The following is a 16,299-nucleotide window of genomic DNA, read 5'->3' as shown; positions in this document are numbered from 1 at the left end:
AGAGAGCTGGATCGGAAGTGGAACAGCCAGGACTCGAACTGGTGCCTATATGGGATGCCGGCATTGCAGGCGGCGGCTTTACCTGCTATGCCACAGTGCCAGCCCCTAGATGTCCCATTTTCTATAAGACCTTTCTTGTGTTTGTTAGATAGCACTTATTACTATACTTAATACTTCTAGTATAATGTCACAGTGATTTCAAAACCTTAATTATTTATCTATCTTTCCCCAGTAGGCTGAAAACTTTTAGGCAGGTCACTTATTTATCTTTACATCTTCTGCATGTACACAAGGCCAAGTGTATGAAAGGTATTTAGGAAGCATTTAACAAAATAAGGTTATTCCTGTACCAAAGATAAAGGTTATGTGAACATTGAACCATTAGAACCCTTAGATAACATGTGGTCTATAACTGTTTTCATTATACTGTAGTTTTCTTACAGAGTGATGCCATTTTCTTTATATTATTACTGATTGTTGCAGGTATAAGATCCAGTGTTAATTTCCTTCTATTAAGTAATTCATTGAATGTTAATCTGCTTCTTCATTTGGACAATAAAAATTAAATTTGAGGTTTTCCGTGGATTTTTTTGTGTATGAGTGGTCACAATATTGTTGTAGAGTGTTGCTATCTAAGAAGTCAACCAATAATGATGTGTTGTTTGTGTACTTAGGGGTTTCTTTTGCGGGACAGGGGATCAGATGTTGAAAGTTTGGACAAACTCATGAAAACCAAAAACATACCTGAAGCTCACCAGGATGCATTTAAAACAGGTTTTGCGGAGGGTTTTCTGAAAGCTCAAGCGCTGACTCAGAAAACCAATGGTAAGTTGATTGGACACTGTCCCTCTCTGGGGAGAATGACTGAATGGAAGTCATAGTCCTTTAGTTAGCTTAGTGTAGGTACTTTTTTGAAAGTCTGTTTTTTTTCCATTGGTTGTATTCTGCTATATTTGTAACTTAAGCTGTGTGGAAATGGAAACATTTTTGGCAGTTTCATTTTCTCAAGAAAGAAACTGAAGTCAAGGACAGACTACTTGGCTTATGGAGCAGGGTGCTGAAAGAATATTATAGTTATTGTGCAAAAGAATGCTAGATTCCAAAATTGCGTGTGATATAATATAATCATCAACAGTAATTAATATTTGCATTTTATTGAGCTGTCACATCTCAGTGTCATTTGATTGAAGGCTTTTTCTTTCTCTTGCAGATTCCCTCAGGCGAACTCGCCTGATTCTCTTTGTTCTGCTGCTATTTGGCATTTATGGACTGTTAAAGAATCCATTTTTATCTGGTAAAGGCTGTTTTTTTATTTATCAGACTTAACATTTCTAAAACTTTTTCTCACTTATTAATTTGTTTGATTTATGAGAGAGCGAGCGAGGACAAAGTGAGCTCACATTCACTGGCTTACTCTCCAAGTCCCTGCAGAAGCTGGGGTTGCTGAAGCCAAGAGCCAAGAACTCAACTACTTAGGTCAACTGCTGCCTTCAAGTTTGCATTACCAAGAAACCGAAATCATGAGCCATGCCTGGGGGTTAAATCCAGGCACGCAACATGGGCATCCTAATTGACATCTTCAGTGCTAGGGCAAATGTCAGCCCTAACATTTGTTGATAAATTTCTTTAAATATTCATTTCCTATTCATGTTTAGTGTAAGATTTAGAGAAAGAGAACATTAATGTTTATGGTTTTACAATCTAGGCCTTTGATTCCTAGTAGTAATTTATTTATCAGATTTTTAGGAAATGACACTTTTCCAGTTATAAAATTCAAAAATTATAGTCTTAAAATAGAAATACAAAGTGAAAAAATCCTGTTTCAAAGATAGCTTAATAATTTGAATTTTTCTCTTAAAATTACTTTAAATGAGTCCCATTTTTTTCATGTTGCTGCTCTAAAATGAAATGATATCAGGTTTAAGTGGTCTGAATTACTTTTTCAGCTATAATTTTGCTTTACCCTGTGTTCTGCATTCTTATGATTAAAAAATCTATATTTATTCTTTAAAATTGAGTTAGTAGGCTAAAACTATTGTCCATTCATTCCCCAACTAATGTTTTAAATTTTGTTCTCTTGACTTGAGTATGTTTTTGATGTGTTAAGCATTTCTTTTTATCCCTGTATATTTTCTACTTACTTATGCATTTGGAATAGCACTAATATACCACTTGGGAAGCCTGCGTAACATGTCAGAGGGCCTGGGTTCTAGTCCCAGCTCTGCTCCTGATTCCAGCTTCCTACTCACGTACAACATGGGAGGCAGCAGGTAAAGGTGCAAGTCGTTACGTCCCTGCCACGCACATGGGAGACCTGTACTGAGTTCTCAGCTCCTGGCTTTGGCTTGGCCCAGCTCTGACTGTTGCAGATACTTGAGGAGTGAACAGGCAGATGGCAGATCTCTTTCTGTCTCTGCATTCCAAATACATAAATTTCACTCTATCTTAATGACAGTGTTTTTGGCCTCCTCTGAGGAAATTAGAAATTGCTTTGTTTACTTACGTATAACGGCTCTAGTTTGTAAGCTTTTACACAAGCAGAAACAATTTAAGAACCTTACAATTGTTCCCCAAAGTTGATCTCAAATATTTTACTATCCTATCACACTTTTTATGTCTTTCTTATATGTAATGATCTCATTATTGATGTATCATTTGAGGGCAAGTAGTAACATATCACAGGAAGAAGATTATCTTAAAGTAGAATAATCTGTTAAGTAACACTTTATTTATTTGAGAGGTCGAGTTACAGACAGAGGGAAACACAGAGAGAGAGGTCTTCCATCCATCTGCTGGTTCACTCCCCAAATGGTCATGATGGACAGAGCTGAGTCAATCTGAAGCCAGAAGCCTGGAGCGTCTTCTGGGCCTCTCATGCAGGTGCAGGGGCCCAAGCACCTGGGCCTTCTGCTGCTGCTTTCCCAGGCCATAGCAGAGAGCTGGATTGGAAGAGGAGCAACTGGGACATGAACTGGTGCCCATATGGGATGCCAGTGCCACAGATGTGCCACGGCACTGGCCCTATAAGCATCATTTTTTTTTTTAAAGATTTCTTTTACTTAATATTTGAACAGCAGAGTTACAGAGAGGCAGAGGCAGAGAGAGAGCTCTTCCATCTGCTGGTTCATCCCCTAAATGGCCGCAATGGCCGGAGCTGGGCCAATCCGAAGCCAGAAGCTTCTTCCTAGTCTCCCACATGGGTGCAGGGGCCCAAGGAGTTGGGCCATCTTCTACTGCTTTTCCAGGCCATAGCAGAGAGTTGGATCAGAAGTGGAGCAGCCGGGACTCAAACTGGCACCCATATGGGATGCTGGCACTGCAGGTGGCGTCTTTATTCACTATGCTACAGGGATGGCCCCAATAAATAACTCTGGGAAAAAAAAACAAAAAAAGAATGCAAATTATCTGTGTTCCTGTGCCATTGGATTGAGGACTTACATTTTTTAACACTACCCAGTGCTTTTTATCCACACTGAAGTTTGAGAAACATTGATTTAAGATTTCTATCATTAGATCTTACAAGAAGAGGAAAACAATTCCTAATTTTAACTAGAAAGTTCAGGTGTATCCTTTTTTTTTTTTTTTTTTTTTTTTTTTTTTTTTTGATAGGCAGAGTGGACAGTGAGAGAGACAGAGAGAAAGATCTTCCTTTGCCGTTGGTTTACCCTCCAATGGCTGCCGCCACCAGCACGCTGTAGCCAGCGCACCGCGCTGATCCGATTGCAGGAGCCAGGTACTTATCCTGGTCTCCCATTGGGTGCAGGGCCCAAGCACTTGGGCCATCCTCCACTGCACTCCCTGGCCACAGCAGAGAGCTGGCTTGGGAGAGGAGCAACTGGGACAGAATCTGGCACCCCGACCGGGTCTAGAACCTGGTGTGCCGGCGCCGCAAGGCGGAGGATTAGCCAGCCTAGTGAGCCACGGCTCCGGCCCCAGGTGTATCTTTTTAATGTGAGCTAAAACTTTGATAATTCTGTGACCATAGTCTAGAAATCCAGAGGATGTAGTTTCTACTTCTCACTCTGATTTGATGTGTATGAACTTATTAAATCTCTTGGATATTTAATTTTCCTAGGTTGTAATTTCTTACATCTAAAAACTAGAGTGGTTAGGATTTTATTAATCTATGAAAACAACGTTTCTTTTCTTCTCTTTAGTCCGCTTCCGGACAACAACAGGGCTTGATTCTGCAGTAGATCCCGTTCAGATGAAAAATGTCACCTTTGAACATGTTAAAGGAGTAAGTGACCATTTCTTTTCCCACTTCACACATTATATAACTGAATTTCTACAGAAGGTCAACATTTCGGTTTAATGGTTATTCTGGAATTTCATCATCACATCCAAAAGTATTAGAGACTTTATATTTTGGGGTAAATGATAGTTGTAGAAGATCAAATCTTGTTTCATAATGGGAGTTTGTATTGGTTTGAGGAACATTGTGCTGTAGTGGAATGAATACAAACTTCAGAATCAACCAGACTAAGGTTTCAGATTCATCTTTGTACTTACTGGCTCTGTGACTTTGAGCAAATTACTTTAGACTGACAGGTGATCGATATGCTTGGCATATAGTAGATAGTTTAATAATTGGTACTACTGAAACTGTCCCTCTTAGGGATCTTCATAACTCTAGCATCTGAAACATATCAGACAATGTCTATTTCTTTAATGAGTAGAATGTGCTAGTTTATCCTTAATTAATTCGTTTTACAATACTAAATGTCTAAGTTCCCTATTTTAGGTGCTGAGGTAGAATAAGTTCCTGTCTTTGTGAAGTTTAAATTCTAAAAGCAGTAACTGGATGATGATATATTAAAAAATAAGAGTATGTTAAAAGGTAATAAAAAATGTGGTAGGATAAAAGAGTGCAAGATAAAGAGGACTGGGCATTCACTTTTCAGTGGTGTTTAGGGTGTGATTGTAGTAAAAATACTGGGAGATGAGGTCAGGGAGTGCATAATGTTAGACGCCATAATAAAGACTGGCTTTACTCTGAGAAAGGATTTTGAACAGAAGAACAAGATGATTTAACTTAGAATTTAATGAGAACAGTTTGGTTGAGAGATAACAAGCTGTTACAGTAGTCCAAGCAAAAGAGGAGGCTTAGCTTGACATTGTTGCAGTGGAGTCAGTATGATGTAGGTAGATTTTGGATACCTATTTTGAAGTTAGAACCAACAGGATTTTCTGAGTAGAATGTAGGGTGTGGGAGAAAGAAGAGTCAGGAATAACCACAAGATTTTTAGTCTGAACAAATAGAAGAATGAACTTGCCCTTTTCTGAGATAAAAAAGGCCAAGAGTACAGCAGATGTGGAGGACAAAGTTTAGAAATTTAGTTTAGGGTATATAAATTGTGAGATATCCAAATGAAAATGTTGAGTAAGCCCTTGGGTATATCATTTTGGAGTTAATGGAGAGGTGAGAACTAGAATTAAAAATTTAAGTTTACATTTTATGTATGTTAAGTTCATGTGTTTGGATGAAATCACCAAAGGAGTTTGTGTAACCAGAAACGAGAAGAGGTCTAGGTGCTGAGCTTAGGGCACTCTAAGGATAACAGGATAGAGAAGAGGAACCAGGTAGGAAGAATGAGGAGGAGCAGCCAGAGAGATAGGTGAGGACAGTGTAATGGAAGAAAATATTTGGATGTTGACACAGTGAAATGCTTATGTGATGGGTCAAGTGAACATTGACCATTATTAGATTAGATATATTACTGGGGAGGCCACTGGTGTTCTTGATAAAGAAAATTTCACAGTATCCTGAATGCAGTGGAATATAGTGGAAGGAGATGAAATGGAATAGGTGATTACAAGCAATTCTTGAATTTCATTTGAAAGGGGGAGCACAGATAATTTGTATCATAACAGGAAATAAAATAAAAATGTTAGGAAACTGGTAGGTGGAGGATTACGGAAGTTACTTGATTTTGATATTCAGAATCAAAATCATCTGCTGATTTTATGAATGGAAGAGGAGGATGAGTGCTTTGTGGAGAAGTTATGATGAAATTGTATAGGAATGGGTGATTAGGAAAATGTGACCCATGGGCCCACTTGAAGTTTGGAATTAGTCGACACACATATTTTGTCCTAATCATTTTATCTCTTTCAAATAAGAACACACTGTGTTCTTATCTGTTCTCTATGCTTTGATATTATTACGACTATATCTGCTGCATTATATTTGATTCTGAGAACTATGCAGGCTAGGTAAATTGTTCAGGGATGTTTTGGAAGAAATTGCTCCTGCAGGAAAGACTTGAAGTACAAGTCTTTTTTGGATTTTTGCAAAGGATTTTTGCAAACACTGAAGAGGCTGATTGTATGTTTCATCTGCTCTAATTCTTTACATATACTTTTTTCTTTTGATATAAGGGCATTTCAAAATGGAATTAAAAGATAAATTTGGTGCAAAAAAATTGAAATTCAGGCATATGAGAGATCTTTAAAATTCATGGGAAAATGCACATATAGTGGGAAAACTGCATGGACTTTAAAAATGTTTTGTGCTGGTGCCCATATGGCATGCAGGCATCACAGGCAGTGTCTTTATCTGCTATACCACAATGTCAGCTAAATATCTTTTTTTTTAAGGAGTTCTCTCTCTTCCACTGCCTCATATCTACTGGTTAACTCCCCAGATACCTGCAGTGCCTGGGGCTGGATCAGGCCAAAACCAGAATCTGGGAAATTCAATCCAGGTCTCCCACATAGGTGGCAGGAACCCAACTACTTGGGCCATCACTTGCTGGCTCCCAGGGTGCACGTTAGCAGGCAGCTGGAATTGGGAACAGAGCCAGGATTTGAACCAAGGCACTCCCAGGTGGGAGATGAGCAGCCCAGCCAGCTTCTGTTAGGCTAAATGCCCACCCCTCTCAGTAGATCCTATATTCCTCAAGAGAGGATTTCTCTTGTCAGGCTGGGTTGGAAGTAGAGTAGCCGGGATGCAAAATGTCACTCTCACAGGGATGCAATAGCTTGATCTGCTTCCTACAACGCCCACCTCTGCTTCATGTTTTACCATGTTGCTCTCCAGTAGCTCATATTTAATTCTGCCCAAAGTACTTCTCTTCTCACTGAGAAGTTGCTTTACAGTGATTTTTGTTGGCATATGGTGATTCTGCAGAACTGGAAACAAGGATTATGAGAAAACTTTATAATGGGTCATTTTTGTGCACTTTTATCACTGGAACAAAAAGAAGGCCAAGTTAATATGCAAATTAAATTTATGATTTTCAAAGAGGAATCCTGGATAATCTAACCAATTCAAGTCATTATTTAAAATTATTTGCTTAATTGTGTCACTATAGGTGGAAGAAGCCAAACAAGAATTACAGGAAGTTGTTGAGTTCTTGAAGAATCCACAAAAATTTACTGTGCTTGGGGGTAAACTTCCAAAAGGTAAGATAACTTTCTTTTATCAGGAATTAATGTAAAAAAATTATTAATATATTACTCATTCAATTTTCATCAGATCTGAACTGATCCAAATTTGTTTTTTAATTGCTAATTTTCAAAATATGTACTCATTCTCAACATATAGTTCTGTAACATTTTTATAACTTAACATTTGTATATAATTTGAAACTTTAAGTTGTAAGAATAGTACAAAGACTGTTCTCGTACCATGTTAACCTAGACTCGGTAGTTTCTAGCATTTTGTTCCATTTTTTATTTACTTTATCTCTTTACGTACATGTCTTTTTCTAACCATCAAGAAATTTAACGTGAATACAAAATTATTATCTATTATTATCTAATTTATATATCATCTCCAAATTTCAGCATTTTTTCCAATAGATTCTTGGTAGTGTCTGTCCAGTGTTGCTTCCTCTGCAGGCTCCAATCCAGGATCACACAAAGCATTTTGTTTTTTTCATTTATTTTATTTTTATTTTTATTTTTTTATTTGACAGATAGAGTTAGACAGTGAGAGAGAGATACAGAGAAAGGTCTTCCTTCCGTTGCTTCACCCCACAAATGGCTGCCACGGCCAGAGCTATGCCTGTCCGAAGCCAGGAGCCAGGTGCCTCCTCCTGGTCTCCCATGTGGGTGCAGGGGCCCAAGGACTTGGGCCATCCTCCACTGCCTTCCCCGGGCCATAGCAGAGAGCTGGACTGGAAGAGGAGCAACCGGGACTAGAATCTCGCGCCCATATGGGATGCCAGTGCCACAGGCGGAGGATTAACCTAGTGAACCACGTTGCCGGCCCCTGTTTTTTCATTTATTAAAGGGCAAAGTGACAGAGATAGAGGGAGAAAGAGAAAGAAATTCCTTTTTGTGGAGAGAGTGAAAATAGAGAATCTTTTGTATTCTTTACAGTTGTGAAGAGTAATAGCTAATTATTTATGATCTGTTCCTCAGTTTGACTTTGATTTTTTTCTCAAGGTATTACACATGATTTTAAATGACTTCTTGCTGTCCTGTTTTCTGAAAGTATCATAATTTGTCTAACCATTTATTGAACTTTATTGTGATTTGCAGTGTTTTGCTATTAAAAATAGCACTGTGATCATCTTAACTCAAGGCTTCATTTTGTTTCTTTAAAATATATTTCTGGAAAGGGAATTGCTGAGTTACAGAGAAGTACACCTTTTTAAGACTTTTTTTTATACTGCCAATTATCTCTACTGAGAGTTCAGCAGAATGTCAGCATGAACCTTTGCTCATTTAGGGTGCATTTATTAAATCCATATATAACGTCATAGAGTGAGTATTTATAAACCACAGAAGTAGTGATACTCTTCCTTTTTCTACTCACAAGTAGTAACTTGAAGTTTGTAGAAAAATCCAGGATATAATCAATCTACAGAAGTTAATACTATGATTTGTATTGACTAAAGCCAGTTAAATGTAACTAGAACATGGCAATCCTAGGATAGTCTTAAAGCTTTTTGTGAGCTTTTTAAAAAAATGTTGTAATGGGGCCGGCGCCGTGGCTCACTAAGCTAATCCTCCGCCTTGCGGTGCCAGCACAGCGGGTTCTAGTCCCGGTCAAGGCGCCGGATTCTGTCCCGGTTGCCCCTCTTCCAGGCCAGCTCTCTGCTGTGGCCAGGGAGTGCAGTGGAGGATGGCCCAGGTGCTTGGCCCCTGCACCCCATGGGAGACCAGGATAAGTACCTGGCTCCTGCCATCGGATCAGCGTGGTGCGCTGGCTGCCGCGGCGGCCATTGGAGGGTGAACCAACGGCAAAGGAAGACCTTTCTCTCTCTCTCACTGTCTACCCTGCCTGGAAAAAAAAAAAAAAAAAAGTTGTAATTGAAAAAGCTTTATTGCCTTTTTAAATGTAGTCTACATTTACAAAAAAGTTACATAAATCAGGGAATTCCTTTGTCCTACTTATTGTGAAAAATTTAGGGGCATCAGGAAAATTCCAAACATTTGGAAAAGCTTGAAAGAGTAGTATGTAAATGTCCATATACTTACATGCATGGATTTCAAAATGTTTTTGCAACAAATTAAAATCTTTCAATTCCAGTTTTAATTATCTTTTTAAGTGCCATTTTACTGTCCACTAAAGCACAATAGTTGTTAATATATTCTCATGTTTGCTTTTCTCTGTATGTGTGTGTGTGCATGTATTTTCATGCCCTAACATTTAAAAGGACACTATACAGCAACTACTTTTTGCCTAAATACTTTGCAATCCATCTTTTTTTTTTTTTTTTTTTTTTTTTTTTTTATTTTTGACAGGCAGAGTGGACAGTGAGAGAGAGAGACAGAGAGAGAAAGGTCTTCCTTTGCCGTTGGTTCACCCTCCAATGGCCGCCGCTGCAGCCGGCGCACCGCGCTGATCCGATGGCAGGAGCCAGGATCCAGGTGCTTTTCCTGGTCTCCCATGGGGTGCAGGGCCCAAGCACCTGGGCCATCCTCCACTGCACTCCCTGGCCATAGCAGAGAGCTGGCCTGGAAGAGGGGCAACCGGGACAGAATCCGGCGCCCCGACCGGGACTAGAACCCGGTGTGCCGGCGCCGCAAGGTGGAGGATTAGCCTATTGAGCCACGGCGCCGGCTCGCAATCCATCTTTTAAGAATAAGAACATTGTCTTAAGAAAACAACGTAAGCGATAATTTATCTCACCAAAGAAAAGTTTCTTTAATATCACGTACTATCCAGACTTTTTTTGTTTTTAACCAAAAGTGTCTAGAATTTTGTTATTAATGTTTTTCTGTGGGGAAGCAACAAGTCAGACATGCATGGCATTTGCTTGTCTTTTAATCTTTTTTATGTGAATTTTGTCTAAGTTATTTAATGATAAGTGGGATTATATTGCTTGGCCCCAAGATTCTTTCTTCCTGTATGTGTTGATGTGTAGACAACACATAAATGATATTGGAAAATTAGCAGAGACAAATATATTTTGCTATATTTCTTTTTTTATCTTTTTTTTAATATTTTATTTATTTATTTGAGAGGTAGAGTTACAGACAGAGAGAGGGAGAGACAAAGGTTTTCCATCCACTCCATTCCATCACTTCCATTCACTCCCCAAATGGCTGCAGTGGCCAGTTGCTGGGCCAATCTGAAACTAGGAACTAGGAGCTTCTTCCAAGTTGCTCATGTGCGTGCAGGGTCCCAAGCACTTGGGCCATCTTCCAGTGCTTTCCCAGACCATAGCAGAGAGCTGGATTGGAAGAGGAGCTGCCGGGACTTGAATCGGCACCCATATGGGATTCCAGCACTGCAGCTGGAGGCTTAGCCCACTACGCCAAGCACCGGCCCTTGCTGTATTTCAAAATATACTGATCTTTGGTGTTCCTTCAGCCTCAAAATTATATAAATAACTATTTTATTAGATTCAAAGCAAGTGATATTTTTTAGCCAAAACTTGAATTTTTCTTGTTTACTTCTTCTTTTAGGAATTCTTTTAGTTGGACCACCGGGGACAGGAAAGACACTTCTTGCCCGAGCTGTGGCAGGAGAAGCTGATGTTCCTTTTTATTATGCTTCTGGATCAGAATTTGATGAAATGTTTGTGGGTGTTGGAGCTAGCCGTATCAGAAACCTTTTTAGTAAGTTTTGATGTATCTTTCGTACAATACTAAATTTCATCAATTTTAGGCGAAGACTGTTTTCTACTCCAGCTTTGCCAATTGCTTGTGATAGTCAGCTGGAAGGGCCATTGTGGTGTTGTGATTTCAGGTGATTTAATGTGTGACTTAAAATATTCTTTTTCCAAATGCAGTCAGGAGAAGAGCTAGTGGAAGTGCAAGAGGAACTGAAGGCTGCCGAAAAGTTCTTCATTTTTGTCATTGTATTCACCAAGTCTATGTTATATAATTAAAGAGTAATTATGTTCAAATTTGATTATTTATATTTATTTGTTATAGCTAGGGAGAATAAATGCCCAATTATTTATATCTTATATCATTTTCTTTGATACTATTTCTCCTGCATCCAGGCTGATCTTTAAATCAGGACCTATTTTTTTATTTTTTGCTTTTGACAGTCTTACACATTTTCAGTATTTCTATGATTTTGTTTAAAAATGTTGATTTCTTGCCATCTTTCCCATTTTCTTAGGGGAAGCAAAAGCAAATGCTCCTTGTGTTATATTTATCGATGAATTAGATTCTGTTGGTGGGAAGAGAATTGAATCTCCAATGCATCCATACTCAAGGCAGACTATAAATCAGCTTCTTGCTGAAATGGATGGGTAAATGTATATTTCTATATCTGTGGAATATGATGATACATTTTAAAAATAAGGATTTTTAAAAATTTTAAAAATTGTTTGTAATAACAGATGCCTCCCAGCATTTGTTACATGTACACTTGATCTTGTACAAATCATTCCTATAAAGCATTTGGTAACATCTCAAAGTAGGAGAACTTGATGTGTACGAGCAACAGAGTAGTCTCTTATGCAAACAGTCAAGGCAACCTTTTCTCTCAGTGTTGTATTGCTACCATTTACTAATTGGATATTTGATGTATCACTCAGCTTTTTAATTTGTGATATTTATACCTTCTTTAGTTATTATACTTACAAGAGTAAAGCAATGGTTTAAGCTGAAATTAGTAATTTACTTAAAGAAATAGGAATATGCTGGTCCCTGCATGGTATATGAATAGTCAGGTTTTGAGTATTGTGATAGATTTAAAGCTGACATCAACTTTTTGTGTGTGTGTGTGTTTTTGTTGTTGTTGTTTTTTGTTTTTGTTTTTTTGACAGGCAGAGTTAGACAGTGAGAGAGAGAGAGACAGAGAGAAAGGTCTTTTGCCGTTGGTTCACCCCACAAATGACCACCGCGGCCGGCACACTGCACCGATCCGAAGCCAGGAGCCAGGTGCTTCCTCCTGGTCTCCCATGCGGGTGCAGGGCCCAAGCACTTGGGCCATCCTCCACTGCACTCCCGGGCCACAGCAGAGAGCTGGACTGGAAGAGGAGCAACCGGGACTAGAACCCGGTGTGCTAATGCCGCAGGTGGAGGATTAGCGACGTGAGCCGCGGCGCCAGCCAACTGACATCAGCTTGTAACAAAAATAAGAGATCACTTTGAGTGAAGTATTATTGTAAAGTCAATATAAGATATTTTGGAACCAAATAGGATTCTAGGAGCAAATAATTTCACTTTGTAAAATTGAAAATACTTTTTAAAAACTTAATCTAACATCCAAGCTTTTTATCAAGTTGGTTTTTCCTAAACAGATCAAGAGATTGTGAAGGTGATTATCACAGATAATCAGTGATTTATCTGTTTCCTTGGCTATTATTCAGATTAATTATATAAACAGATTTCTATAGATTATTGTTATGTGACTATGTGTGCTACACTTCAATTTTCAGTGAAGAGCTTCTCTTTTTCCCTAAATAGTTTTAAACCCAATGAAGGGGTTATCATCATAGGAGCTACAAACTTCCCAGAGGCATTAGATAAGTAAGTATTAAGAGAAAATTTTTGCCAAGTACTGTTTTTTTGCTATATCATGTAAAGAAGTCCATCAGAAAAAATCACATTGTATGATTTCACATAAATCTACTTATGGGCAATGTCTAAGGCAATCAAATCCACAAAGACAAATTACTGATTGCCAGAGGCTAGGGAGAATGTGAAGTGACTAACAAAAAGTATTGAATTTCTTTTTGTGAGGATAAGAATATTCTAAAATTAGATTAAGGTGATGTTTGCACATCTCTGAATGTATTTTTTTTTTAAGATTGATTTTCTTATTTGAAAGGCAGAGATACGGAGAAGGAAAGAGAGATCTTCTGCTCCCTGGTTTACTCCCCAAATGGCCACAACAGCTGGGGTTGGGCCAGGCTGGAGCCAGGAACTTCTTCTGGGCCTCCCACATGGTACAGGGGCCCAGGTACTTGGGCCATCCTCTGCTGCTTTCCCAGGTGCATTAGCAGAGAGTTGGATCAGAACTGGAGCAACTGGGATTTGAGCTGGTACTCACATGGGATGCCAGCACTGCCGGCAGAGGCTTAGTCTTCTATGCCAAAGTGCCAGCCCCATCTCTGAATATATTAGAAAATGCTCCAGTTAAAAATCTGCATCATGTGAACTAAATCTCTATAAAGCTGTTAAAATATTATATATATATTTAGGTGGAGAACATTTTAAAAGTATAATTTAAGTGATCCCTGTTAAATATGAGAGTGGGAATAAGAGAGGGAACAGATGTACAATTTGGGACATGCTCAAGCTGACTTGCCCCAAACGACAGAGTTAGAAACATACCAGGGGATTCCAATTCAGTCCCATCAAGGTGGCATGTGCCAATGCCATCTCACTAGTCCAAGTGATCAATTTCTTTTCACAGTTGATCATAATGATAGGACTAAGAATCAAAGGGATCACATAAACAAGACTAGTGTCTGAAAATACTGATAGAATAAAAAAGGGAGAGAACAATCCAACATGGGAAGTGGGATACACAGCAGACTCATAGAATGGCAGATGTCCTAAACAGCACTCTGGCCTCAGAATCAGTCCTTAAGGCATGCGGATCCGGCTGAAAAGCCCATGAGAGTATTTCAGGCATGGAAAGCCAAGACACTCTGAAAAAAAAAAAAAGACCTAAATGAAAGATCTCTGTGAGTGAGATCCCAGTGGAAAGAACGGGGCCATCAAAGAAGGAGGTACCTTTCTCTGAAGGGAGGAGAGAACTTCCACTCTGACTACGACCTTGTCTAAGTATGATAAGAGTCAGTGAACTCAAAAGGCTTCTATAGCCTTGGCAGCTCATGACAAGTGCCTCGGGTGATTACTGATGCCATAAACAGGAGTGTCAATTTGTAAAGTCAACAACAGGAGTCACTGTGCACTTACTCCTCATGTAGGATCTCTGTCCTTAATGTGCTGTACATTGTGATTTAATGCTATAACTAGTACTCAAACAGTATTTTTCACTTTGTATTTCTATGTGGGTGCAAACTGTTGAAATCTTTACTTAATATATGCTAAACTGATCTTCTGTATATAAAGAGAATTGAAAATGAATCTTGATGTGAATGGAAGGGGAGAGGGAGCGGGAAAGGGGAGGGTTGTGGGTGGGAGGGAAGGTATATGGGGGGGAAAACCATTGTAATCCATAAGCTGTACTTTGGAAATTTATATTCATTAAATAAAAGTTAAAAACAAAAGTAAAATTTAGTGCATTGTTAAAATTAGTTTTAGCTTATAATTAAATATTGAGATGGGTATGTTGTTCTTCTGACAGTCTGATGTTGCTTGTTCCTTGGTTGACTTTACTTGCTTGCATGCTTTGTTTTCTGTGAGTGTATGCTACCTAAGTGCACACTCATATATCTAAATGGATCTTTCTTATACCCTCTGGTTTTGGAGACTGTTATTGAAGCCATGTTTTAAAATAAACCATCTCAACATTTATGTTTAAAACTCCAATCTAATCTATGACTGCCATTGTCTTCCCATCAAATGTTTTCTGTGTCAGTCCTGGTTAATTTCAACTTTTGCATAGTCAGCTTATTAACACATATTTTCCTTCTGCATTCTTCTTCCAGTGCCTTAATACGTCCTGGTCGTTTTGACATGCAAGTTACAGTTCCAAGGCCAGATGTGAAAGGTCGAACAGAAATTTTGAAATGGTATCTCAATAAGATCAAGTTTGATCAGTGTAAGTGTAATTCTGTAATACAAATATTTTATCTCTATAAATTGGTAATAGATCCATCTACTATAGTATTCATTTAGTGAATGTCTTGAAAGACCAATTCATTTATGTGTCTTTTTCTTTATATAACTATTGCATATCCAGGAGAATCTATCATTTTGAATTCTGAGTCCAAGAAGGTTTTCTTTATTCATGCGTAATATTTGAAGATGAATGTATTTATAGATTTTATATAGATGAATGGAAAATGCAAAGTAACAGAAAAAGCTCCAGAAACAATAATTTAATGTCAGTTTGAAATCAAAAGGGAGGAAAGCAAACTCTAAAGCAAAATACATGGAACTCTTATGTCCCAACTTGAGTAGTTAATAAAGCTACTGAAGCTGCGTATTTTCAAAGATAACTGAATCAGTTCACAAAGCTACATTTGTTTCCTATAGGAGCTCTTGTGTCCAAAGTATTGGAAGATGAATTTCAGGGAACTGAATGTTGTCTTGAGTATTACTTTTCTGTTAATGGTTACGCTAGTAAGAATATAGGTCATATTTGAAATTTCTAATTCATATCAAATAACTACTTTCTTTTTCACAGTTTTTTCAAATTTAAAAATTTTTGTGATTTGTCCCAATGCCAGTTCCAGTGGCATGTTTTAGCACTTTCTCTAAGAATTCTGGTAAATTTAAATTTATTTTGAGTTTTTAGATAAATATATTAAATTATAGTCTAGAATAATCAATGCTTTTTTTTCCCCTCTTCATTTGGAATGTGAGTCTTTGTGAAGACCTTCCTTATAGCTGTTTTGGACTTTAGTACTGTGTTCTGTTTTTACATAGCTGTTGATCCAGAAATCATAGCTCGAGGTACTGTTGGTTTTTCTGGAGCAGAGCTGGAGAATCTTGTGAACCAAGCTGCTTTAAAGGCAGCTGTTGATGGAAAAGAAATGGTTACCATGAAGGAACTAGAATTTTCCAAAGATAAAATTCTGATGGGTAGGTTCTCTTTATGTTCTATCTATTTTATACTTTTCATGTGTTAGAGAATAAATTTTCTTTTTGGAAATAATGTATTCAGACAACTAAAGCCTGTGGCTGTGATTAATATAACCTTACTTTAAAACTTGAATATCTAGGTATTCAAGATTTGCAGTTAATTAAGTGTACAAGTTCCTAATTTAAGAGCCAAATGCCAATACAACATATTCTTGACAA

General features: G+C 38.1%; 1 protein-coding gene across 2 annotated transcripts in view; it reads left to right on the top strand.

Moving 5' to 3' along the window:
• Window positions 1-16,299, top strand: part of YME1L1 (YME1 like 1 ATPase) — a 51,686-nt gene that overhangs the window by 26,829 nt on the left and 8,558 nt on the right. For both annotated transcript variants that reach the window (XM_002717282.6, XM_017347630.4), the window contains 9 exons: window positions 675-825; window positions 1,211-1,294; window positions 4,158-4,240; window positions 7,317-7,407; window positions 10,867-11,019; window positions 11,531-11,663; window positions 12,826-12,888; window positions 14,982-15,094; window positions 15,925-16,080. In XM_002717282.6, coding sequence (XP_002717328.2) covers window positions 675-825; window positions 1,211-1,294; window positions 4,158-4,240; window positions 7,317-7,407; window positions 10,867-11,019; window positions 11,531-11,663; window positions 12,826-12,888; window positions 14,982-15,094; window positions 15,925-16,080 — 1,027 coding nt within the window. The remainder of the gene's footprint in view (window positions 1-674; window positions 826-1,210; window positions 1,295-4,157; window positions 4,241-7,316; window positions 7,408-10,866; window positions 11,020-11,530; window positions 11,664-12,825; window positions 12,889-14,981; window positions 15,095-15,924; window positions 16,081-16,299) is intronic.

Source organism: Oryctolagus cuniculus, chromosome 13 (genome assembly GCF_051225735.1).
Source record: "Oryctolagus cuniculus isolate XC-2025 breed Fujian yellow rabbit chromosome 13, ASM5122573v1, whole genome shotgun sequence".
Lineage (NCBI taxonomy): Eukaryota > Metazoa > Chordata > Mammalia > Lagomorpha > Leporidae > Oryctolagus > Oryctolagus cuniculus.
The sequence above is the reverse complement of the archived record's forward strand: the minus strand, read 5'-3'. Positions and strand labels throughout refer to the sequence as shown.